The following is a 27,830-nucleotide window of genomic DNA, read 5'->3' as shown; positions in this document are numbered from 1 at the left end:
CTGTTCTATCTAACCATTGCCACAAAGTCCTTCCTGTTATCATCATGTAAGTAGCTGGGAAAAAGGTTAAATACTGAAATAGCTAAAACTGGATTTCTAACTCTATAATATATTCATTATATTCATTGGATATAATGAATAATGATCAATAGAAACACACACACAAAAAAAAAAAAATCAGATCTAGAATTAAATTGCTGAAAGTGGCCAGCAGTTTCCTGATTCATACCTGTATCTCACTATGCCTTTTTAATAATTAAATATAATACACGTCAGTGGTGAAATCCAAATTTTTTAACTATCGATTTTGTGGCGTGATGGGCGTAGCATGGCTTGGTGGGCGTGGCAAGGGAAGCATACCGCAAAATCCCAGTTCCCTCCTATTCTGGTTTCTGGTAGAAGTTTAGTGATTACAAATAACTCTCATTAAATGCATCATTTCATGAATAAAGCAATTCCATTTATTTCTCTGCTCTCTTGTACTTCAACACATTCCAGACATCAATCTCTAGCCGCATTTCTTACATTCCTTTTCCTGCTTCATTTAGACAAGATTTATTTCCTAACTACAAAGCTATAAAAAACATCAGCACTGACTAAATACAATACAAAATACTTTGGCTTACTTTAGCGTGGCGAAAAGCTCCATTCTTTTCAGCAACGTTGAAACTCCACCCTTCTTCTCCACTAGCCCCCTGACGTGCCAAATACCTCACTACAATATTTAACCCATTCCTATCCTTAATATCTTCTCCCAGACCTCTGCTCTCTACGTTTCTGCATCCTTCTGAATTGAGGGTTAACCCAGCGAGCGTCTGATTCTCCCTCGCTAGATCCTGAACTCATAGTCCCATCCTGTGGCTGGCCTCCCACCTGTTCTACTACCTGCAACCCCGGCCCCCCACTACTTCATAAACACTATCTGAATTTGAGTCCTCAACATCTTCATAATCCTCCAACTGATCAAGAGTATGTACAACACCTCCCCCCTCCTGGGAGAAGGATATTGCAAAATCTTCATTCCCACCCTATTCTGTGGGGCCAACCAGAGGTGGTATTAGCTGGTTCTCCGAACTACTCAAAATTTCTGCTACCGTTTCTCTAGAACCTGTTAGAACCTGCTAGATTTCACCCCTGGTACAGGTAAGTCCTTGACTTACAACCACAACGGAGGCCAGAATTTCCATTTCTAAGCAAGGTAGTTGTTAAGTGAATTTTACGATCTTTCTTGCCATAGCTGTTAAACGAATCTCTCTGTGTGTTAAGTTAGCAAAATGACCGTTAAATAAATCTGGCTCCCACACTGACTTTGCTTGTCAGGTGGTTGCAGGAAGGGATCAATATGACCCTGGAACACTTCAACCATCATAAATATGAGTAAGTTGCCAAACATCCTTGCCTTTCGTAAGCTCCCCACCTCTGTTGTCAGGCATGGGAGAATTGAGATATTCCCTTTCCCTAGGCTTATAAAAAAATTATGCATGGTATGTCTGTATGTATGACTGGTCTCTTAAATTGGGGTTTCTTTTTAAAATTAACTTAAATATTAGATTTGTTTATATTGTTTTATTACTGTTGTTAGCCGCCCCGAATCTGCATAGAGGGGCGGCATACAAATTTGATAGATAACTAAATAACTAAATAACTAAATAAATAAACAAATAAATAAATAAATAAATAAATTCTGATCACATGACCATAGGGAATGCTGCAACAGTCAGAAATGTGGGAAATGGTCGCTTTTTCCAATAATTTAATAATTAATAATTTAATAATTTATTGGATTTGTATGCCACCCCTCTCCGTAGACTCGGGGCGGCTAACAACAATAATAAAGACAACATGTACAATCCAATAATAAAAAACAACTAAAAACCCCTATTATAAAACCAAACATACATACACACAAACAAACAATGCCATTGTAATGTCAAACAGTCACTAAATAAATGGTTGTAAGTCGAGGACTATCTGATTATTATTCACTTTTAAGATTCCCTATCCAATATTCTGAATTAAGATTAAATATAAGGAGGTTTACACTGCAGGTCACTTGGAATGAAATACAATAAAGAACTTGTCTTGCCACTTTCCAGTTCAATAATTTTATTTGCATCTCTTTCCACGGGTAATGCCTTATATATTTACTCAATTGAACTTGACCAGCTATGTGACCTAATACCTCTGGAGTTTTTGGACAGCCTGCAGGATAATCTTTTCTCTATGAATCACCTGGAAGACTCAAGTCAAAAGCATTTGAGAGAAACAAGAGTATAAATTTCCACATGTCCTAAAACAATTACTGTATTCTTTTTCATTTATTCCCCACATAGTTTGAAAGTAAACTAAAGCAGGATAAGCAAATTAACATTAACAGGGAAGCCTAAATTCTAATATTATTTTCTCATTTTTCATTTGAAAGATTAAAAAGGAAAGTTATCCATACAAACGTCATGAAACCTAAAGCAATGCAAATATCATTCAATAACCCCTATATTATTATAAACTTGAATCTAGTCAAGATCAAAACCAAAAAACCCACAAAGTGCCTCTGTGACTTTTTACAGCAATGCAAAAAGCCACAGAGGCACTTAATGGAAATGCGGGTAATTTATGAAATAATTTTAATTTGTACTAACTTACCTTCTTCGTCAATCCATTTCATAGTGAATAACTGTTCATTATCGAAGGCGCACATGTCTCGAACTTCATTGCATAGTCCCTCAAAGGAGATAGAAGGCTCAAAATAAGTGATCATAATGTCCCTGAAAAGAATATAATGAATAGTCTATTATTGTATATATTTTATTTGCTTTATTTGAAAGAGTAGTAGATCCTTGGAACAAAGTTCCAGCAGACGTGGTTGGTAAATCCACAGTAACTGAATTTAAACATGCCTGGGATAAACATACTGTATATCCATTGTAAGATAAAATACAGGAAATAGTATAAGGGCAGACTAGATGGACCATGAGGTCTTTTTCTGCCGTCAATCTTCTATGTTTCTATGTTTCTAGTCAGTCAATTTACATGCAACTGCCTGTATGTTCAAAACAACTTAATGCTAATTTAAATGTGTAGAAACAAAGTGTATACATGATTTATTTATTTATTCATTCATTTCTTTTCACATACAGTGGTACCTCTACCTACAAACGCCTCTACTTACAAACTTTTGTAGATAAGAACTTGGTGTTCAAGATTTTTTTGCCTCTTCTCAAGAACCATTTTCCACTTACAAACCTGAGCCTCCGAAACTGTAACCGGAAAAGACAGGGAGAAGCCTCCGTGGGGACTCTCTAGGAATCTCCTGGGAGGAAACAGGTCCAGAAACGGCGGGGAGAAGCCTCTGTGGGGCCTCTCTAGGAATCTCCTGGGAGGAAACAGGGTCAGAAAAGGTGGGGAGAAGCCTCTGTGGGGCCTCTCTAGGAATCACACCAGGTTCTTATCTAGAAAAGTTCGTAGGCAGAGGTATCACTGTATTTCTAAAATAGGCCACCCCTCAATGAATTCTTCTGGCTAGGACTCTTTTAAACTTGAATCATCACCATTACTTAAAAACCATGTGTAATAAAAGGCTCAAACTTAAAGAGAAGATAAATATGAATTGATGGCATTTATTGTGAAGTTTCCAGAAGCTTCATTATTGATAAACTCATCACAATAAAAGTAGGTCAAAAACAAGAGTTACGGTATTTATGGCCTAGCTATTCAGATTCCTCATGTTTCTTAGGCCACAGACAATGCAATAAAAACACTGGGAGTTTTGCATCACATTACAAATAGTCTCCGACCTACGACCGCAGGTGAGCCCAATATTTCTGTTGTTAAGTGAAATATTTCTTAAGTGAATTTTGCCCCGTTTTACCACCTTCCTTGCCACAATTGTTAAGTGAATCGCTACAGTTGTTCCGTTAGTAACACGGTTGCTAAGTGAACCTGGATTCCCCATTGACTTTGATGGTCAAAAGGAGGACGCAAAAGGAGATCACATGACCACCTCTGGGACATTGCAGCCGCCGTAAATGAGTCAGTTGCCGCGCATCCAAATTTTAATCACGTGACCAAGGGAATGTTGCAACGGTCGCAAGTGTGAAAAATGATCATCAGTCACTTTTTTTACTGGTATTTTACAGGAGCCGGGGTGGCGCAGCAGGTAGAGTGCTGTACTGCAGGCCACTGAAGCTGACTGTAGATCTGAAGGTCAGCGGTTCAAATCTCATCACCGGCTCAAGGTTGACTCAGCCTTCCATCCTTCCGAGGTGGGTAAAATGAGGACCTGGATTGTGGGGGCAATAGGCTGACTCTGTTAAAAAGTGCTATTGCTAACATGTTGTAAGCCGCCCTGAGTCTAAGGAGAAGGGCGGCATAAAAATTGAATGAATGAATGAATGAATAAATAAATAAATAAATAAATTTTAACTTTGAAGGGTCACTAGAAGTCAAGAGCTATTTGTACTTTGTCTTTTCAATAGGAGTATATTTAATTTCATCTGGAAGTCTCCATCCACTAGCTCAGTGATCGGCAACCCACAGCTTCAGAGCCGCATGCAGCTCCCTGTCCCATCATTGGCTGGCCTCTCTCCCCTCCTTCACCTGGCCTGAGACGGTAAGGGCGATGGTAGGAATGGAGAAACAGCCAGGACTGATTCTCCAGCGCTGGTTGAGGAACATAGCCACCCCCAGCTGAGGCTTCCCTTCGGCCAACCCTCTTCCCTCTCTCGCAACTCCCCTTTTGCCAGCCGAAGCACCCGTTTTCATGCTGGTGGGATTCCCCTGAGGCTCCCCTCCATGGGAAACCCCACCTCCGGATTTTGCGATGCTGCAGGGGAATCCCACCAGTGCAAAAACGAGTGCTTCGCCTGGCAACAAAGTCCGGAGGTGGGGGTTTCCAGTGAAGGAAGCCTCAGCAAAATCACAGCATTTCGGGTGGGTTCGTAAGGTGAAAATAGTTCGGAAGAAGAGGCAAAAAAATCTTAAACAGTTTTTTCCCGAACGCCATCACTCTACTAAACAAATAATTCCCTCAACACTGTCAGACTTTCTACTAAATCTGCACTTCTATTCTACTAGTTTTTCTCATCATTCCTATCACCCATTTCCTCCCATGTTGACTGTATGACTGTAACTTGTTGCTTATATCCTAAGATTTTTATTAATATTGCTTCTTCATTGCTTATTTGACCCCTATGACAATCATTAAGTGTTGTACCACATGATTCGTGACAAATGTATATTTTATTTTATGTACGTTGAGAGCATATGCACCAAGACAAATTCCTTGTGTGTCCAATCACACTTGGCCAATAAAAATTCTATTCTATTCTATTCTATTCTATTCTAAACCCCGGGTTCGTATCTCGAAAAGTTCGTATGACGAGGGTTCGTAAGACGAGTTTCTTTCTTCATGAAAGAAACTTCAAATTCCCTGTTTGGTTTACTGTTCAAGTTAAAGAGCATGACCTATTTTAAATAAAAAAATTAATCCCTCAAAAGATCTTTAGAAGCAAAATGTTCAATAATATTTTCTAGGTAGAAAAAAACACAGTTTTTCAAATGTCATTAATCTTAATCAACTTTAATGTTCTTCTTTTTCTTCATCAACTACTGCCCATGTTTAAAACATAATTCCACAAATACTGTTCTGCGATTAAAGGTTTGTCTACTTTGGTGTTTCTTTTAAAAATAAATAAGACAGAGAGAGTTAAAAAAAAAGGTATTCCTCAACCTTTTATAGGCATGACACCTTAACTGTGACTAAGTATAATTCCAGTTAGCTAACCTGTTTATGTCAGACCATGAAACAACTCCCTCTGACTCATTTAAACTCCAGATGTAATACTCAGTTGCAGACACATTAACTTTTAACTTTAACATAAAAGTTAACAGAGCATCAGAGAGAACAAAACAACCTCTCTACGTTATTTTGTGCTTTTAACAATTTATTTAAGAATCACTCTGAAATGTATAAAATTCAGATATTTAAATAGCAATAACATTTAAACTTATATAATGCTTCACAGCCCTGTCTAAGCAGATTACCATGTCAGCATACTGCCCCTAACAATCTGGGCCCTCATTTTAACAACCTCAGGAGGTCAACGTTGAGCTGGTCGGGATCAAATGAATCAAACTCCTGATAGAGCTAGCCAGCAATATTGCATTCTAACCACTGTGTCACCACTGCTCTTAAATGAGACACACACAAGAGCTGGCATAGCTTAAAACAGAGGTCTTCAAACTTGGCAACTTTAAAGACTTGTAGACTTCAACTCCAAGAATTCTCCAGCCAGCATAGCTGCCTGGAGAATTCTGGGAGTTGAAGTCCACAAGTCTTAAAGTTGCCAAGTTTGGGGACGCCAGCTTAAACAGACCTTCATACACATGAAAGTTTAGATCTACGTCAAAATGCAAATTATATGAAGCATTAATTAGAAAGGGCGTCTAGTTTAGATTCTAAAACAGTAACCTTTTTTTGCTCGGGTGCCAAAAGTGCCCACATCCATAATGTAATACTCCCACTGTGCATGCACAACCCTTGTGCTGCCCCCTCCGTGCATGCGTGCAGGCCTCACTGAAGCTTCTGGACCTCCAGTAGACCAGTTGGGCCATTTTCTGCCCTGCCCAAACTTCACAAGCTTTCCTTTATTTAAGGACTGGGTCCTGGACCGGGAGTCACTGCTCACAGTCACTCATGCCCTCATCACCTCGAGGCTCGACTACTGTAATGCTCTCTACATGGGCCTACCTTTGAAAAGTGTTCAGAAACTTCAGGTCATGCAGAATGCAGCTCTGAGAGCAATCATGGGCTTTCTCAAATATGCCCATGTTACACCAACAATCCGCAGTCTGCACTGGTTGCCGATCAGTTTCCGGTCACAATTCAAAGTGTTGGTTATGACCTATAAAGCCCTTCATGGCACCGGACCAGATTATCTCAGGGACCGCCTTCTGCCGCACGAATCCCAGCGACCAGTTAGGTCCCACAGAGTTGGTCTTCTCCAGCTCCCGTCGACTAAACAATGTCGTTTGGCGGGACCCAGGGGAAGAGTCTTCTGTGTGGCGGCCCCGGCCCTCTGGAACCAACTCCCCCCAGAGATTAGAATTGCCCCCACCCTCCTTGCCTTTCGTAAGCTTCTTAAAATCCACCTCTGCCGCCAGGCATGGGGGAACTGAGATACTCTTTCCCCCTAGGCCTTTACAATTTTATGCATGGTATGTCTGTATGTCTGTTTGGTTTTATAATAAGGGTTTTTAACTGTTTTAATATTGGATTGTTATATGCTGTTTTTATTACTGTTGTTAGCCGCCCCGAGTCTACGGAGAGGGGCAGCATACAAATCCAATAAATAAATGAATAAATAAAGACTAGGGAGGGCAAAAACAGTCTCACCCTGCCCTGGCTGAAAATCAGTTGGTTGCCATGTACATGCAGTACTAAAACTGACATAGGGCAATGTCTTATGTATATGGATCCATGTGCCACATGGGGCATGAGTACCATAGGTTCACCATCACAGATCTAAACCATGGTATCCAACTTTTTGGTTTGCCTTGGTCACACTGAGTGGAGAGGAATTCTCTTCAGTCATATATAAAGTACATTAATATAGTTAATGTAGATAAATAACAAATATCCTTTATTTTTAAAACATTTTTTACATTCTTCTGGGGCCGTACTACTAGCTGTCCAGGGCCAGACATGTTCTGCAGGCCACAGATTGGATACACCTGACCTGAACTGTGTTTAGTATCAATAGCTAAAAACAGGAGACAAACTGTTTTTCTCTTTTCGTGAGTTAAGAGAAGGCAAGCAGGCAGGTATGAATACCTGGGAAAAACAATCCAAAAGCTAAGGGAATGGGTGTTGGCTTACCTGAATGCCTTTTCTTAGTAAGTTGCACAATAGTCCAGATTTTGTGCCTATGTCACTTCCTTCAGTAAAGTTAGGAGTCCATCCTTTTTATGAGCACTAGAAACCAGCTATCAACCAAAGGATTTCACTGACTGAGATTTCTTACACACAATATTTGTATCTTCAACGTTAGTTTTTAAAGAACATTAAAGAATAATAGAAATATTCTTTATTTACTTTGGTTATCACCAAACTGGAGATATGTTCAGAAGCGAGAATGTACAAGAACTCTGTGAGATTAATATGCATTTTTCCAATTATGTTCCAGCCCTACCTGGATATTCTGATATATTTAATGGAAGTTATTTCTTAGAAAACATCTACAGGACGCATGAGGTTTTTAATAACATAGAAACATAAAAACAGAGAAGATTGATGGCAGAAAAAGACCTCCTGGTCCAACTAGTCTGCCCTTATACTATTTCATGTATTTTATCTTAGGATGGATATATGTTTATCCCAGGCATGTTTAAATTCAGTTACTGTGGTAAACCAAGTAAATATAGATTTTTTTTTCCTTTCATGTTCTATTGGCAATTACCCTCTCATTTAGTCGATGAAGAGAACAGAATGAATACATCATGTCAGATTTTACTCTTGTACAAATACAGCAAAAGAGCATTGAACGTGTACAAAGAGGATATTTATTTGTACCAGAGAAGTATCATTTATGATAGCAAATTCTAATTATTTAGTTTACACCTAAAGTTTTTTAGTTTTTAGACTTCTGTAACAAATGGTTACAACAATATTTATGACTGTTTCGTACAGCATTTTTATTTATCTCTAAGATGAAGTGCAACTATAACAGTTGTCAACTCAAAATAATAATATACAGTATACAAGTGGGAAGGCTGAGCAGGATAGCAAACGGATTGTTCTTTCAAGGCCTAGTGCAGGGGTTTAAACACTCAAAGAGCCATTTCCCACATAAAACAAAACACTGGGCAAAAGGGTCTTGGCGCGAAGAAAAGTCACACGTCTCCCCAGCGGCCGAGGTGCGCATAGCACCAACAAGGGCTGGAAAAAGAGGCAAGCGAGTCTCCACTCCGCTTCTCAGGGCAGGTGAGGAGTGAAGGGAAGGAGATGGGCTACCCACTGGTGGGATGATCTGACAAAGAGTTGCAGGAGAGGGTCCAAAGAGCCGAATGCGGCTCTAGAGCTGAGCCGCACATTTTCGACTCCTGGCCCCATGGTACTATAGAGACAACTTCTTCTACAGATTGAGTTCATTAAGTCTTTCCTGATACGTTTTATGCTTAATACCTTCCACCATTTTTGTAGCCCGTCTTTGGACCCGTTCAATTTTATCAATATCTTTTTGTAGGTGAGGCCTCCAGAACTAGAAGAGAGATGTCAAGATGGCGGTCCGTGGGCCGGATACATCACTCGCAGGCTAGGGGTGGGCTATTGCCTGGACGGGGAGGAACGCAGTAGGGTAGCGAAAATGGAGCTCCACCCCAGAGCACCCAATTTGCACTGAAAGATGTTGAAAGAAAATGCAGGGCGTCCTGCATAAGCCATGCCCACAGTGTGGTAGTAAAAATTTTTGGTAGCCCTTCACTGTCGCAGGCCCAGCTCCAGGAAAGAAACATTGCAATGCATCATATGACAGCAACATAACATTGAGAGTTTGATACTCATGCAGAAGATCTACGAAATCCCTCACAATCCTATGCCCCTGTTTTTATTTATTTATTTGTTTGTTTGTTTATTCATTCATTTATTCAACTTCTATGCCACCTAATCGCAAAGGACTCAGGGTGGCTTACAACAGCGGTACAAATACAATAAGAATAAATACAAAACAGTAAAAGAAGTCCAACAGTTAACTGAGGTTAAAACATAACAAACTAAACAAAAACCATAAAAAGTTATTATAAAAAGAAAATCACACCCGTATACATAAACACCATTCTTACAGTTGGCCATCAAGCTGTGAATTTATGGCCCCCAGGCCTGTCGGCAAAGCCGGGTCTTTGTAGATATTGGGGGGGGGGGGATAGGTTCCATAGAGCCGGAGCAGCCACAGAGAAGGCTCTCCCCCGTGATCCTGCCAACCTGCATTGCTTAGTCGATGGGACCCGGAGGAGGCCACAACTCTGTGAGCTCTTATTGGTCTCTGGGAGGTATGAGATGCATTGTTACAAATGTTTATGCTTCCAAATGGCGTCTAAATATTAAGAGAGAGAAAAGGGTGAACAATGAATGCCTCCTTCTTTTCTACAAAAACACCAGATGCGAACAGAATCTGTTCTCTTGTTTTCTCAATTTAGTGTTGCCCTTTGTTCTACGGTATTAAGTTCTGTTTTTTACAATGTACATTCACGAATGAGACATTATTTATAGTTTGGATTCACCAAAAAGATATTGGAATGCATTAGGAAAAAAAGAAATATAAGTATTCAAAATAAACACAAATCTTGGGAAAGTGCCTGTTTAGTAAGACCAGGAATGTAAGATTTACATAGGTATTTCTCTCTTATCCTGTAATTCCACCAGCAGTATGCTAAAACCTGACACTGGGAGGGGAGAGTCACTGAATACACAACACTAGCCAAATGTTATTAACTGTTTACAAGAAAACTTTTTTTTTTTGGCTTTTTCAAAATACTGTAGATCTTGAAAGCTGATTTTGAGTGTTATGTTGTTGTTGTCCCCTGCCAACGCACATACTTCTTCAAAATTCAAATATGCTATCAGATCTCCGAAATCCCCCAATTCCATATTGACAATGTAATTTCCAAGCTTCCATCATTAGGGCGTTTTACATTTTAAAGTTTGCATCAACTTACAATCCTTCATTTAGTGCCCATTTGTAGTTACAACACTGAAAACGATCTCTGACAACTGGTCCTTACATTTACATATTGCAACATCCCAGGGTCATATGACCAAAATTCAGGTGCTTGGCAACCAGCATGTGATGGTTGCAATGCCATCTGCGACCTTCCCAATTGGCTTCCCAATAAACAAAGTCAAGAAGGAAATCTGGATTTGCTTAGTGCCTTTGCGATCCACTAAACCAGTGATTTTCAACCTTTTTTGAGCCGCAGCACATTTTTTACATTTAAGAAACGCTGGGGCACATTGAGCAGGGAGTGGGCGGCTAAAAAAAGTTTGGACAAAAAAATTCTCTCTCTCTCTTCCTCCCCTTCGCTCTATTTCTTTCTCCCTCCCCCTTCCTTCCTTCCTTTCTCTCTCTCCATCCCTCTTTCTTTCTCTTCCTTCCTTCCTTCCTTTTTTTGCTCTCTTTCTCTCTCCCTCCCTACCTCCCTCTGTCTTTCTCTCTCTCCTTCCCTCCCTCCCTCTCTCTCTGTCTCTTGCTTTTTTCTCTCTCTTGCTCTCTCTCTTGCTCTCTTTCTTTCTCCTGTTCTCTTTCTCTCTCTCTCTCTTGCTTTCTTTCTCTCTCCCATTCTTTCTCTCGCTCTTTTTCTCTCTTGCTTTCTTTCTCTCTGAGCTTCGCGGCACACATGACCATGTCTCGCGTCACACTGGTTGAAAAACACTGCACTAAACAACTAGAGTGATTCCCTCAACAACCATGGCAAAAAGGTGGTAAAATTAAGTGTGACCCATTTAACAACCACCTTGCTTAGCAACGGACATTTTAGGTTCAATTGCAATCATAAGTTGAGGACTTACCTTACATCAAAAGCATCCCAATGAAAAAATGGGAGTTACTTAAAATACACTGCTCAAAAAATAAAGGGAACACTTAAATAACACATCCTAGATCTGAATGAATGAAATATTCTCATTGAATACTTTGTTCTGTACAAAGCTGAATGTGCACAACAGCATGTGAAATTGACTGTCAATCAGTGTTGCTTCCTAAGTGGTTTGATTTCACAGAAGTTTGATTTGCTTGGGAGTTATATTGTGTTGTTTAAGTGTTCCCTTTATTTTTTTGAGCAGTATATTATCCCTCATAAAAAGAGACATTCCTTATGCAAGAAGAAATATTTTTCAAGTCTGCACCTGGTGTAATTCACACAACCACTACAATGAAAACGGATGCTGCTTTTTGGAAATGCTGCTTTGATAGCAGATTTACTAGCTTGATAAATGATAAGCAGTACATAAAACAAAGCCTTTAAATAAACCCCTGAAAATTACTAGGTAAAACCACACTTCAAACAAGTTAGACTCCTGGTGATTTTATGGACATACCCGTGCAGTTTTCCCTGGCAAGAATATGGAACGGTTTGTTATTTTCAAGATGTTTTGGACTTTCTAGTCCAGTGAAGCCCTGGTTTCTCTTTGGTAAGTTCCCATCCAAATTATTTGCAAGCAGAAATGTTTATACCTAGAGTTTCAGAGAAAACAGCATGGAATTTTTGTAAATTATGACCTTGGGTCAAATCATTTAGTCTCAGCCCAACTCACCTCACAGAGTGGTTGTTACAGGAGGAGGAAGTTATGTTGGATATACTGACTACCTTGAGTTATTTATAAAAGTAATAGAAGTTGGATACGATTAAATAAAACATGAATTTGCATGAACCTATACAGGTAGTACAACCATAATTGAGCCCAAAATTTGTGTTGCTAAGCGAGACAGATGCCAAGCAAGCTGTGCTCCATTTACCCACCTTTCTTGCCACTGCCATTAAGTGAAACATTGCCATAAAGTTAGTAACAAGATTGTTAAGTGAATCTGGTTTCCCCCATTGACTTTGTCAAAAGATCCCAAAACGAAAACACATGAGACCCTGGGACATTGAAACCATCATAAACAGAAGTCAGTTGCCAGTTGTCCAATTTTATATCATTTTTGTTGTCTGACTATTAGGATGCCACAATGGTTGTTAAGTGTGAAACATTGTCATAAGTCACTTTTTCCAGGGCTATTGTAACTTTGAGCGGTCATTAAATGAACTTTTGTAAGTCGAGGAGTATCTGTATGACAAAACCTCTACCACTATAGATAACTTCCAAGGAAAAGGAAAACAAAGGATTCAGGGACTGCAAGATGCTATTCGAATGAGATCTAAAAAGAAGAGGTAGTAAGTTAATAAGGCAATAAGCTGAACTCTAATCTGTTTCCAGTTGCTAATACAGTGATACCTTGTCTTACGAACTTAATTGGTTCCAGGATGAGGTTTGTAAGGTGAAAAGTTTGTAAGATGAAACAATGTTTCCCATGGAAATCAATGGAAAAGCGATTAATGCGTGCAAGCCCAAAACTCACCCCTTTTGCCAGCCGAAGCGCCCGTTTTTGCGCTGCTGGGATTCCCCTGAAGTTCCCCTCCATGGGAAAACCCACCTCCGGACTTCCGTGTTTTTGTGATGCTGCGTGGGAATCCCAGGTGGGGTTTCCAGCGAGGGGAGCCTCGGTGAAATTGAAGCATTGCAAAAACACGGAAGTCCTTGAAACTCCACCTCTGGACTTCCGTGTTTTTGTGCTGCTGGGATTCCCCTGCAGCATCGCAAAAACACGGAAGTCCGGAGGTGGTGTTTCCCATGGAGGGGAGCCTCATGGGAATCCCAGCAGCACAAAAGCGGGCGCTTCACTGGCAACAGAAGTCCAGAGGCGGGGCACCCCAGTGGCAGCAGCTTGTGTTTGTAAGGTGAAAATAGTTTGGAAGAAGATGCAAAAAAATCTTAAACCCCGGGTTTGTATCTCGAAAAGTTTGTATGACGAGGGATTTGTATCACTATACTTGACAAAGTTAGATTAATAGATCAAATTGCAAATAAATATTTCTTTAAATATCCTCAGTTTCCCAAACCAAGAATCTGTAAAGCATTTTTAATTCCCTAACTAAGTTGCCCAGCACTCGCTAAAAATGAGTCAGTTTATGCCTCAAGGGTGAAAATAAAAGAAAAAGTAGAGTTCTTTCTGTCCAACATGATTGACAAGTGTCATGGGCAGGTCCAAGCGCTTTCTTTCACATCTTCAGATGTAAAACCAACAAAATCAAACGGCATTCTTCAATTAATCTGTGACCCGTATCACACTCGCAGAACTGATTTCTCACAACTCATTTTCAATGGACTGCAGTTTCCCCAACTTGATCCTGCTCCGTGTGCTAGCCCAGTGTTTCCCAACCTTGGCAACTTGAAGCTATCTGGACTTCAATTCCCAGAATTCCGCAGCCAGCATTCTTATCACCTTTCAGTTACCAAACTTACTGGTCTATGATGGAAACTATAGTCCAAGATGTCTGGAGAACACAAAGATGAGGATTCCTCTTTATACATAAAGTACATACCGGTACTTGAAGAATCACACCCAGTGTTTCCTCTTCTACTCATTTGACTAAACTTTGATGGTTATCTAAATCCAAAGCTCCTACTCTCTTTTCCTGTGTGTATGTATGAGTGAGACACATTACACAAGTTTCAATTCCATGCAATGAACACTATATCACACCCCGTGAATCTAAATAGTTATCTGCAACTGGCACGAAACATAAACAAAGAACCACAAAATGCATAAAGTGGTAATTCAGGCTCGACATACTTTAGACCCTATTGCTATGCTTGTGTTATTTCAAGCTCAGATCTCAGCTTTACCAACCATTCATGAAGTCTCACTACGTACATATATCCCTTAACTTTCACCATACTTCATTCCTGAGGTTCTGACCTTGACGTGCTTTCTCTTCCTGGATTCCCTCCCTGCCCCCTTCCCTAGTAACACAAGCATTCCTTGGACAATTGGCATCCCACACACATTTTTCCTCCCTCCTGCTTTACACCAGAAGCACTCCTTTACTTTATTAAAGCTGCCATTCCACAACAACGTTTAGTTGTTTCGATGTAAGGGATATTAAAACTTCTCATCCCCACCCATTGCCAAAGCCCCACAGCATTCTTCCCTTGACAATTAAATCCTGAGTACCTACAACCACAAGGCCCAGTGAGTGAGGACACCATCCTTTTACTGCTGTTAAGGATTGTATGAAAATGCAACCATCTAAGCCTGTAACATAGAAACATAGAAGATTGACGGACATAGAAACATAGAAGATTGACGGCAGAAAAAGACCTCACAGTCCATTTTATTTTATCTTGGGATGGATATATGTTTGTCCCAGGCATGTTTAAATTCAGTTACTGTGGATTTACCGACCACGCCTGCTGGAAGTTTGTTCCAAGCATCTACTACTCTTTCAGTAAAATATTTTCTCACATTACTTCTAATCTTTCCCCCAACTAACCTCAGATTGTGCCCCCTTGTTCTTGTGTTCGCTTTCCTATTGAAAACACTTCCCTCCTGAACCTTATTTAACCCTTTCACATATTTAAATGTTTCGATCATGTCCCCCCTTTCCCTTCTGTCCTCCAGACTATACAGGTTGAGTTCATGAAGTCTTTCCTGATAAGTTTTATGCTTAAGACCTTCCACCATTTTTGTAGCCTGTCTTTGGACCCGTTCAATTTTATCAATATCTTTTTCTAGATGAGGTCTCCAGAACTGAACACAGTATTCCAAATGTGGTCTCATCAGCGCTCTATACAGTGGGATCACTGTCTCCCTCTTCCTGCTTGTTATACCTCTAGCTATGCAGCCAAGCATTCTACTTGCCTTCCCTACCGCCTGACTGCACTGTTCACCCATTTTGAGACTGTCAGAAATCACTACCCCTAAATCTCTATTCATTTCATAAACAGCCTTATCCCTATTAACCCTACTTTGCCATCCATTGGAAAGGCCCATTTACATTTGGTATTGCTGTAAGTGGTGTCGGCAACTATGTCAGCAAATATGTAATGTATATGTGTATACATACATACACACACACATATACATGCATACATACATACATACACATATACATATATATATACACTGCTATAAAAAATAAAGAGAACACTTAAAAAACAGAATATAACTTCAAGTAAATCAAACTTCTGTGAAATCAAACTGTCCACTTTGAAAGCAACATTGATTGACAGTCAATTTCACATGCTGTTGTGCAAATGGAATAGTTGTGCAAATGAAATATTCATTGAAAATATTTCATTCATTCAGATTTAGGATGTGATGTGTTCCCTTTATATTTTTTTAGATGTATGTATGTATGTATGTATGTATGTATGTATGTATGTATGTATACATACACATAGATTTTCACAGGTATAGGTATGTAAGTTTTGGTGTGTTTGGGTCTTTTCCCGTGTAAGATCAAGAGTGTCTTTGCAATGTTTTGACCAGATCACACTCGTCATCTTCAGGCTTGTGTTGTGTGCTTTGTGCTTCTGCAAATAAAGTGTGGTTTATTTATTTATATAAGAGAGTGATATGGTCAAAACATTGCAAAGAATGTCTTGATTTTACACGGAAAAAGACTCGAACACACCAAAACTTATATACGTACATATAACATGTGTGTGTGTGTATAGGTAACATATTTTTGCTGATAATGAAAAGGAAGGGAAACTAGTAGAGAGCTATTTCAAGCTATTTTGCTCTCATTAGCTAGCCATAGCCTTTCTGGGATTTGAACACACAAGATATATACTGCTCAAAAAAAATAAAAGGGAACACTCAAATAACACATCCTGGATCTGAATGAATGAAATATTCTCACTGAATACTGTCTTCTGTACAAAACTGAATGTGCACAACAGTACGTGAAATTGATTGTCAATCAGTGTTGCACCCTAAGAGGACAGTTTGATTTCACAGAAGTTTGATTTACTTGGCGTTATATTGTGTTGTTTAAGTGTTCCCTTTATTTTTTTTTGAGCAGTGTAGGTTGTGGACTATAAAAATTTAACTGCCTTGGATATGGGCCCTGAAGGGGCTGAGTGGCAAAAAGTATGCTACCTCCCATATTTGGGTATACCTGGGTGATTGACAGAAACACACACACTCCCCTTGCACATGTATGTATGTATGTATGTGTGTGTAGGATGTGGTAGTATGCATGTGAATGTTTGATTTTTAAATGTTTAACTTTTTAAGATAATTTTTAAATTAATCACTTCTATTAATTGGATTAGAAGTGTTGTATATATTGTATTTTTAATTGAAATGTTGTAAGCCGCCCCAGTCCACAGAGAGGGGTGGCATATAAGTCCAGTGTATGTATGTATGTATGTATGTATGTATGTATGTATGTATGTTATAAATACATTTATTTATTTTTTGGGTCTCTCTTTCTCTTCCTCTCTCCAGACACACACACACACACACATATAACATGGTGTCGGCCACTCTCTCTCTTTCTAAATACATATATTTATACATATAAATACACGGTGTCGGCAATTGTATGGAGGCAACCCAGCCATTGCGGTGGGGAAATCGCAGCGGATGGCTGGCTCAAACAACGGCATTCAAAGCTCGCCCGCCCTGGCTCATCAGTCGCCGCGGCCAGTGAGGGTCGGCTGGGGGTGGGGGGTGTCACCGAGAGTGCAGCCGGGCTCGAGGAGCCAATTCTCCTCTTCCTTTGGAAGCCCTGCGAGGATCCCCGCCGGGAGGAACCCGATCTTCTTCCTTTTGTCTCGGCTGAAAGCGGCGCCGTCCTTCCCGAGCGCTGGTTCACTCACCCTTTATAATAAGCCTTGACGCGGACCTGATGGGCGCTGTCCGCTCCGGGTCCACCAAGGCTACCGATGCCGCCGATGCCGCCCGGGCCCGGGTGAGACATGCTAGAGCCGCCGCCGTTGTTGCTACCGCTCTCGCGCTGAGTCGGCATCGCCCCTCCGCCGTGCCTCGCCGCGCTTCGCCCGGCCCCGCCCGCCTCCCTGGCGGCCCCACCCCGGACCTGCAGAGGGGGGGGGGGTTGTGCGTGCGTCTCCTCCTTCCCCAAAGGGACACCCCCCTCCCGCCGCTGTAACGGATGCCTGGCTTAGACCGCTCCGCCTTCCCCTCTCCTCTTTCTGCCCCCCCCTCTCCTCCTCACCCACCACTCCCTCCTTCGAGATCGCGAGCGCGCGTGCGCGCGCGTACAGGTACGTCCCGTTTGGCGAACGCGCCAAAGTCGCGGGGCGGAAGTGAAAAAGGGGAGGGGCCTAGCGCGGGTTAAGGAGCAAACTACTTTCCAACGGGGGTGTGTGAGGAAAGAAAGGACGAAAAGAAACCGGGCGGAGAGGGGGAGCCTCATGGGTTCGTCTGGAGCACGGGAAGTCGCACTGGAGGATGGGTTGTTTTCATAATGCCGAAGTACGCCGAATTTAAAGCTGAATGGCTTGGCAGGCTTTTTGTAATTCCTCTCCTCCCCCTTTTTTTTCTGTCTGCGCACCTGACGAATAGATCATAGAGCAGTGTTTCCCAATCTTGGCAACTTGAAGATATCTGGACTTCAACTCCCAGGATTCCTCAGCCAGCGAATGCTGGCTGGCGAATTCTGGGAGTTGAAGTCCAGATATATTAAACTTGCCAAGATTGGGAAACACTGTCATAGAGAGGAGACTGAGTACAGTACAGTACTGGATTCAGACTAGCGGCGCTGAAAGCAAAAGGCGGCCGAACACGGGTGTCAAACTCGATCGCGTCACGTGGGCGTGGCCTGTGCGGGACGCCTCTGGCCTGCGGGGCGCCCGGTTATCCATGCTTTCGAAACGAAAGCTTGGTGTTAAAAGCTACGGTGTTGTTATACACTGCTCAAAAAAAATAAATGGAACACTTAAACAACACAATATAACTCCAAATAAATCAAACTTCTGGGAAATCACACTGTCCACTTAGGAAGCAACACTGATTGACAATCAATTTCACATTCAACTTTGTACAAAATATTCAATGAGAATATTTCATTCATTCAGATCTAGGATGTGTTCTTTGAGTGTTCCCTTTATTTTTTTTGAGCAGTATGTGTTATTGGTACAAACCGGGTATTTCTCAAGTGGGAATACTACAAATCGCAGGATGCCTAAGAAGTCTTCAAAGTATGGATTGGGGTACTGCAGAGATTGTCCGAATGGGCATCGTTTTCTGACTTGTACTTAACAGTATTCACATTTCTATACTTCCTCAGAATTTGAAAACTCCTTTAATATTTTTGCAGAGAAGTAATGCTACAGTATGCATGGAGCCATAGAAGGGACATGATCAATAATGGCCTGGTGCCTCCACGTGGGGGGAGGAGGGGGGACGCAGTGGGGATAATGTTTATGCACTATTTATTGAGTATTTAATAGTTTTTTTATTGTTCTTCCTTCTCTAGTACTTACTATGATCCTTAATTACTTTTAAAATAGGAAATAATTAAATAGTATGTTTTACCCATAAACGCTTTAATCATTTTAATCATTATCTAGAATTGAACTTTTATAGCAATTAAAGAAAATTGAGCTACTTGCCTGATCTGTTATTATACTGAACCTTGTGGGTTCAGTACAAAACCTTAAAATGTTACTGTGCTCCTCAACAAATAATGCTGACTATCATTTGTCCTTTTTGTGGCTATTTAAATAATGTGACTTAATCAATTGAAAAAGTGTCCAAGCACCTATTTGAAAACCTATCTTGGTCGCTAAGCCACTCCCACCCAGTCACATGACTTTTAAGCCACCCCATCACATGACTTTTAAGCCACGCCCACCTGGTCACATGATTGTCAAGCCACGCCCACCTGGTCACATGGCTGACAAGCCACTCCTACCTGGTCACACAACTACCAAGCCACACCCACAAAATAAGCCATGCCCACACTGTGGCAGTAAAAATTTTGGCAGCCCATCACTGGGCATGATCATTAAAATGTGGGAGCGTGATTTATTGAAAATTGCTGCTTCTGTGTGAGAACATGGGCAAAATCATTTCAGATACCTGCACAATTACTACAGGAACCCCTCAGGGCTGTGTGTTCTCTCCACTTCTATCTATACACCAATGACTCCATCTCAAAAGATCCCTCTGTTAAAATACTGAAGTTTGCAAATGATATAACATTGATTGGTTTCATTCAAGACAATGATGAATCTGCATACAGACAGCGGGTTGAACAACTGGTCTTGTGGTGCAACCAGAACAACCTTGAACTAAATACACTCAAAACCCTAGAAATGCTGGTGGATTTTAGAAGAAAACCACCTATATACTACCACCTCTTATAATATTAGACAACACAGTATCAACAGAAGAGTCCTTCAAGTTTCTAGGTGCTATCATAATACTTAAAATGGATAACTAACATCAAAAACATCAAAAAAGCACAACAAAGAATGCTCTTTCTGCACCAACTCAAGAATCTCAAACTGTCCAAAAAGCTGCTGATTCAGCTCTACAGAGGAATTGTTGAGCCTGTCACATGCACCTCTATAACTGTCTGGTTTGGTTCTGCAATCAAATAAGACAAATACAGACTTCAACAGATAATTAGAACTGCAGAAAATATCAATTGCTACCAACCTGCTTTCCATTGAGGATCTGTATCAAGCAAGAGTCAAAAAGAGGGCTGTGAAAATATCCAAGACCCCTCACATCTTGGACATAAAATTGTTTCAACTTCTACCCTCAAAACGCTATAGGGCACTGCACACCAGAACAACTAGTCACAGGACAGTTTTTCCCCAAATGCCATCACTGCTTAACAACTAATTTCCATAACACTGTCAAATAATTTACTAAGATTGTATTACTATCTTGCCACTTATTATTATAGCCATGTTGCTTGTATCTTCCAATTTATATTGTTTTTGTTTCCTAGTATGATTTGTTAGCTTATTGGTAACCTTGACTAACCTTGACTGTTGTATCTTTTTATTTTTCTGATTAATGTATTTTATTCTCCTTATGTATACTGGGAGCATATACACCAAAGACAGAATCGTTTTGTGTTCAATCACACTTGGCCAATAAAGAATTCTATTCTATTCTAAAATGACTATAATAATGTAGATTGTATACAAGTCTAATAAAAATGATGATGATGATGATGATGATGATGATGATAATAATAATAATAATAATAATAATAATAATAATAATAGACAATAGTATTGCTTGTAACACTCTGTGAATGCAAAAGTCGGACTTTGAGAAGCCAGACAAAAAAGACTGATGTTGGAGAACATTCCTGACAATGCCAAACACAGGCAGGAAAACAAATAGTTGCTAAAACTTGTGAATCCAGACTTATTATGTGAGGAACGATTGGTCAGACTCAAGCAATCTGATTTGGGGATGATCCAGATCTCTTGAGAAGTACATAATTATGGGAAAAGTCAAAGAAAAAAAAAGATCAGCAAGAAGATGAAATGCATAACAAATGAACACACCATTTCAAGACATAAAAAACCAGCATGGGGACACATCGTCCTAGAGAAAAGTCTTATCTGTGTGGTCCTTAAGACTTGACATTGACTTGGCATAATTTTGTTTTAAATAAATAAAAGCTCCTGACTCAGAGTGCATATACTGTACCTAGCTGTTTATCATATTTGTGATATCATGATCCGCACTGACAGATTACCTTTCTCACTGATTTCTTACATATTTTAATACTGGAGAGATGATCAAATACACGATCACACATTAGGCTGCCCTTTCTTTCTCCATTGATACTGAAGCTACTCTCAAAAGAGTGGACAGCTCTTAACAGTTTTAAAAAGTGGTCAGAGGATACCTTGGTTGATAGTATTCATGTGCCTCATCTAGACTGTCAAAGGATAACTGGAGTGGCGCATTCCTCCAGTAAGGATTATCTACAAGGGTGGCCAATTCCTCTGCTGTTCCGTGCTTGGGTCTTAAAAAGAATCTAGATAATGTTTCTTCTATGGCTAACTACTTACTACATTCTTTCCAACCTTTCCTAGATATGGTGAGAGACTGGGCAATAGTAGGTATCTCCTTCACAACAGGTGATAACACTCCTTGCCCTCAAAGTTTGCTCCCTTTTGAATTGATCCGTTCAGTCTCACTACCATCCTAAATGAACCAAGAAAAGCATCATTCAAGTTTATAGGTGGTAGAGGGCACACTGGAGAGCATCTTCCCTACATTCCCCAAAGATTTGCAGATAGCATAGCAAGAGGTGGTTCCAGGCATCACCTCAGATTCTGCTCATGAAAGCCAGTGTGAAGATTAATTTGTGTTGCCCATAAAAACTCGGACACACAAGTTGGTGTGGAGCTGAAAAGAACATTATCCCTGGATTTGAGAGAAATGCACAATACATATGTAGCTTTAGCTCCCTGACAAATAAAAATGACAAATGTTTCAGGTAAAACAAAAAAGTATTTACAATATTGAAGAAAGTCCAGGCTTTATATAAAGTACAGAAATAAATTATTATATACATTCAGTATTTGATAAGTGTATATAAAAAGGAAGCCATTGGTGGGTAATACAAGCTTTGTTTTAATTAAATGTGAGAAAAATTTATCCTTAGATAAAATTCCTCAAGTGACAAATGTATATGCCTAGAGATAGCTGTGGATTATCTTTTGTAAAATATGCAACATTTCACCCTTTCCCACACAGTGTTTCTTTCTTAGCTTTGATCAAGGACTTTCGAATACTGCCCTATTGTTTGATTGTTGAGGCTAGTTTTTGCACATCAAAGGAAATTGCTTTGGTTCCAAGCCAAATGTGCTTTCCTAAACTTAATCCCTAAAATTCTACATACTAGTTGGCCTAGGAACAGGAACATTTCAAGTCCATTTTTTCCCAATCTCAACAACTTAAAAATGTGTGAACTCAATTAATCTAAATAGAAATAAATCCTCAACTACAGTGCAAAATGTGAGCAAAAACTGGAGTGCTTTAAAGAGCATTTAAGAGCAAGTTTGGTATAGTGCTTACGTATCAGGCTAAAAACCAGGGAATCCCGAGGTCTAGTCCTGTCTTAGGCACAAAGCCACTAGGTGACTATTGGCTAGTCACTTTCTCTCAGCCCCAGAAAGAAAGAAATGACAAATATTTCTGAAAAAATGTTGCCCCCAAACTGCAGGGATTTGTCAAGACATACGAAAAATAAAAAACACCATGTGTAATTAAACAATTCCCAGATGTCCACTTTTTGTCCAACATACAAGGCTACAAGAAAAACCCTATGCAGGATATTTTTATATCGTGTACACTGCCCGAGTCAAAAAAAGGCTGTAAAAATATTTACTGACCCCTTGCATCTTGGACATAAACTGTTTCAACTCCTACCCTCAAAGCTACAGAGCACTGCACACCAAGACAACTAGACACAATAACAGTTTTTTCCCCAAACGCCATCACTCTGCTAAACAAATAATCCCCTCAACACTGTCAAACTATTTACTAATTCTGCACTACTATTAATAATTTTTTCTCATCATTCCTATCACCCATGTCCTCCACTTATGATACAACTTGTTGTTTGTATCCTTGAGGTTTTTATTAATATTGTTTCCTCATTGCTTATTTGACTCCTATGACAATCATTAAGTGTTGCACCTCATGATTCTTGACAAATGTATATTTTTATGTACACTGAGAGCATAGGCACCAAAGACAAATTCCTCTGGTGTCCAATCACACTTGGCCAATAAAGATTTCAATTCTATTGTTATGGCCACCAGGATTTTTTTTAAAAATGAATTAACCCCACTGTCTCCATTCACACAAAGGAATCACTCAGGCTGGAAGTGTGTAATACCCGAAGCTAAAGCCGAGTTGGCTGATCTGCGGTTCCCTGTCTCTTGCAGACGTTCTCGAAAGCTTTCTTCCCATTCTTTGGGGGAGGAAAAAAACACCATTGTTTATATGACTTATCGTAAGACACACACACACAGAGACAGACAACCCGCGGTTTATTCGTGGCTTCCCCCGAAACGTCCGAATCCAGCTGACGCGTGGCTTTTGGAAGCCCCCCCTCCCCATCTTGCGGCAGAGGATCAAGGATGGGACGTTCACACGGCGGAGAATTTCCCCTCATTCGATCTTCCCAGGACCCCCCAAGAGAGCTAAAGAGAAAGAAATGAAAAAAAAAAATCCCCGTTACAGTTTGCACGTCATCTGGAAGAATGGCAAGCCCCCCCCAAATTTTTTTTAAAAAAAAAAGATATTTATTTTTTTAAAAAATTAAAAATAACCTCCTCCCCCCTCCCCAGAAATCGGAAGAATTCAGGACCAGGACACGGGAACGGCCCAATTCACAAATGCCATTCCTCCCCTCAGACGTGTCGAGCGCAACCCGCCCGGCCGCGAGGCGCGTGCGCGCTGCCTCCCTGCGAGGGAGGCGAGAGAACATGTCGGAAGCGGAGTGAAGGGTTCGTAAACGCCGAGCGGGGTTGCGTTTCTCTTTGGCGCGCGTTGGGGGGGCGAGGGGGAAGCGGCCGCCCGAACGCGGTTGTGGGGCTCCCGGCCGGACGGGGGAAAGCGGGCTGCTGGGCGCCGAGCGATCCTCGACGCGTTCCGGGCCGCGGGGATGCCAGGAAAACGGGCAAAAAAAGGGAAGCCGCTGGGCCCCGGGCTTCTCTCTCTTTCCCCAAGCGGGCGCCCTCCGGAGGTGCGCGCGCACTCCTCGCCTCTGCGGGCTCGGGAGTTGTTAACCCAGGTGCCGGTCTGGAGGAGGTTGCATTGGTTCAGCCTTGCGTGAAGGGTGAAGCCCCCGGGCCAGAGGTTGGCCCGGTTAACCACCCGCGTATAGAGAGAGCCCCATGCTTTGAGAAGCGTATTCTCTCGCTCTCTTCCCCCCCCCCTTGCGGGGCTCGATCTCCTTTTTTAAAGGCGCTGACAACCCCTCCTGCTGTGCGAAGTCTAGTATTGGGAGACCCCCAGAAATGAAAGTTGACCCGTGTTTGAACAGCCCCCACGTGCAATGATTTAGCTGAGGAAAGCAGGAGGGTCCTGGGAGAAAGAGAAAAACCCTGCGCACAGCTATTATTATTATTATTTGTTTATTTATTGGATTTAAGGTATATGCCGCCCCGCTCTGAGGACTTGGGGTGGCTTACAGCATATAGAATAGAAATAGAATAGAATAAAATGGGATAGGGATGGGATAGCATAGGATTAGAATAGGATAGAATTAGAATAGGATAGAATTAGAATGGAATGGAATAGAAATAGAATAAGAATAAAATAGAAATAGAATTGAAATAGAATAGGAATAGAATAGAAATTGAATAGAAATTGAATAGAATAGGAATAGAATAGACTAGAATAGAATAGAATTCTCCATTGGCCACGTGTGATTGTCCTTAGTACAAACAACTATTATTATTATTATTATTATTATTATTATTAATTATTAATTATTAGATTTGTATGCCGCCCCTCTCCGAGGACTCGGGGCATATGCTCCCAGTGTACATAAAAGAAAAAGATACATTTGTCAAGAATCATGAGGTACAACACTTAATGATTGTCATAAGGGTCAAATAAACAATGAGGAGACAATATTAATAAAAATCTTAAGGATACAAGCCACAAGTTACAGTCATAAATGGGAGGAAATGGATGACAGGAAAGATGAAAAAACTCGTAGTAGTGCAGACTTAGTAAATAGTTTGACAGGGTTGAGGGGATTATTTGTTTAGTAGAGTGATGGCATTTGGGGGAAAACTGTTGTTGTGTCTAGTTGTCTTGGTGTGTAGTGACATTTTGAGGGTAGGAGTTGAAACAGTTTATGTCCAGGATGCGAGGGGTCAGTAAATATTTTCACTGCCCTCTTTTTGACTCATGCAGTATACAGGTCCTCAATGGAACACAGGTTGGCAGCAATTGTTTTTTCTGCAGTTGATTTATTATTATTTATTACTATTATTATTTATTAGATTTGTATGCCGCCCCTCTCCGCAGACTCGGGGCGTCTCACAGCAGTAATAAAAAATATACAGTAACAAATCTAATATTAAAAGTCTAAAATAACAAATTAATATTAAAAGTCTAAAAATTTAGCTAAGGAAAGTAGGCTGATTCGTGGGAGAAAGAGAAACCCGGCACACACCTATTATTTATTATTACAGTATTATTATTTATTTATTGGATTTATATGCCTCGCCTCTCCAAGGACTCGGGGTGGTTTACAACATATAAAGAAACAATATATCCAATTAATCTAAATTAATAATCTAAAACTTAAAACCATTTAAAAAAAACACTCATTCTTATTCACTCAACTAACTTATAATACATTTGTCGGCCAGGGAGCGAGGGTATAGTGACCCCAAGCCTGGTGGCATAGATGAGTCTTCAGACTCTTGCGGAAGGCAAGGAGGGTGGGGGCAGTGCGAATCCCTGGGGTAGCAGATTCCAGAGGGCTGGGGCTCCCACAGAGAAGGCTCTTCCCCTAGGTCCCGCCAAGCAACATTGTCTAGTTGATGGGACCTGAAGAAGGCTGACTGTGGGACCTAACCGGTCACTGGGTCTCATGTGGCAGAAGGTGGTCCTCCAAGTATTCTGGTCCGATGCCATGCATGGTTTTGTGGTCATGACCAACATGCATCCGGAAACCAATTGGCAACCAATGCAGTCCTAGGTGCACCCAGTAATGGGCAGCCAAAATTTTTACTGCCACACTGTGGGTGTGGCTTATTTTGTGGGTGTGGCTTCATGGTCATGTGACTGGGTCTGAGTGGCTTGCTGGCCATGTGACCAGGTGGGAGAGGCTTGAACGATCATCATTCAAGTGAACTGTTAAATCCTTGACTGACAACCTTACCAGTGTCACTCGCTTGGGTGACAATTTGCTTTGCATTTCCCATGCTCTGCTTCCTGGGTCGTGCCCCCCCCCCCAGTCTCAGGCTGGGTAGCAAGGCGAACGGTGCTGCCAGAAGCATAAATACTGCCAACGCTGCTTTCACCCATGCATTCTGCTTGCATCTCAGATGGGAGGTGGCCATATGAGGCTGGAGGGGAGCGAGGCAGGGAAGAGGGAAGCTCGTCCGAGGCCAGGAAGGAGGAAAGAGGAAAAAAGCAAGGAGCACAGATGCAGCAGCAGCAGGGAAAAAAAGGAGAGTTGAGCTGAGACCAGTAATCCAGGAAGTGACAGCCGCCGATCAGCTGGAGCTGTGCACTCATCTTCATTTCCGACGGTGGAACTGAGTTCCACCCCGTCCTGCCTGCTGCCCACCCCTGGGTGCAACCCTTCAAGACTGAGTTGCTAGATGGATTGATCTGATTTTATTTGATTCAGTGCATGGGAATTAAAATGAAGTGAGCGTGCGCTGTGGTTAAAAATTAAAATTCTTGCGGGTCTCATTCACTAGATCTCACTGATGAGATAAAGTAGCAGCTGTTAAAATTTATATTTGCTGTGCCTGGCGGTGGAGTGAAATTGTTCACTTGCTGGCTTTTCTACAATCCTATTATAGCAGTAGCATTTAGCAATAGCATTTAGATTTATACACCGCTTCATAGTGCTTTGAAAACCAGGACTCCTTGATTGTCAGCTGTACCACTAAGACATATATTCCTTCAAAGTGCTTTTACAGCCCTCTCTAAGCAGTTTACAGAATCAGCATGTTGTTGTTGTTGTTGTTGTTGTTATTATTATTATTATTATTATTATTATTATTATTATTATTTCGATTTTTATGCTGCCCTTCTCCTTAGACTCAGGGCGGCTTACAACATGTTAGCAATAGCACTTTTTAACAGAGCTAGCCTATTGCCCCCACAATCCGGGTCCTCATTTTACCCACCTCGGAAGGATGGAAGGCTGAGTCAACCTTGAGCTGGTGATGAGATTTGAACCGCTGGCCTTCAGACCTACAGTCAGCTTCAGTGGCCTGCAGTACAGCACTCTACCTGCTGCGCCACCCCGGCTCACGGATCCTCATTTTACCCACCTGGAAAGGATAGAAGGGTGAGCCGGAGGTGAGATTTGAACTGCTGAACTGCAGCTAGCAGTTAGCTGAAGAAGTCTGCAGAGCTGCAATCTAACCACTGCGCCACCCCGGCTCTTAGGGATTGTATAAAAACAATTGGTGTAACCAGGGGCGGATTCCTATTACCACCATTATTGGTATAGCGGATTCCCATTATCGCAATGCAGTTTTGGTTCTCTTATTTATTTATTTATTTATTTATTTG

General features: G+C 41.1%; 2 protein-coding genes across 10 annotated transcripts in view; one reads left to right on the top strand and one right to left on the bottom strand.

The window, feature by feature from the left end:
* The window catches only part of PRKCI (protein kinase C iota), a 68,732-nt gene extending 51,047 nt beyond the window's left edge, over nucleotides 1-17,685 (bottom strand). Inside the window, exons 1-2 of the mRNA XM_070753621.1 lie at nucleotides 17,423-17,685; nucleotides 2,644-2,765 (exon numbers count right to left, since the gene is read on the bottom strand). Coding sequence (XP_070609722.1) covers nucleotides 2,644-2,765; nucleotides 17,423-17,571 — 271 coding nt within the window. The 5' untranslated portion in view covers nucleotides 17,572-17,685. The remainder of the gene's footprint in view (nucleotides 1-2,643; nucleotides 2,766-17,422) is intronic.
* A 6,314-nt stretch (nucleotides 17,686-23,999) lies between these two features.
* The window catches only part of PHC3 (polyhomeotic homolog 3), a 70,098-nt gene continuing 66,267 nt past the window's right edge, over nucleotides 24,000-27,830 (top strand). For 8 of the 9 annotated variants that reach the window (XR_011559243.1, XR_011559244.1, XM_070753613.1 and 5 more), the window contains exon 1: nucleotides 24,000-24,061. The gene's annotated coding sequence lies outside the window, so the exon portion shown is untranslated. Of the gene's footprint in view, nucleotides 24,062-24,368; nucleotides 24,414-27,830 lie in introns of those variants that run through there. The other variant, XM_070753610.1, reaches the window with a different exon arrangement.

Source organism: Erythrolamprus reginae, chromosome 5, assembly GCF_031021105.1.
Source record: "Erythrolamprus reginae isolate rEryReg1 chromosome 5, rEryReg1.hap1, whole genome shotgun sequence".
In the NCBI taxonomy this organism is placed as follows: Eukaryota; Metazoa; Chordata; class Lepidosauria; order Squamata; family Dipsadidae; genus Erythrolamprus; species Erythrolamprus reginae.
Note: the sequence above shows the minus strand (reverse complement) of the source record. Positions and strands in the feature narration are given on the sequence as shown.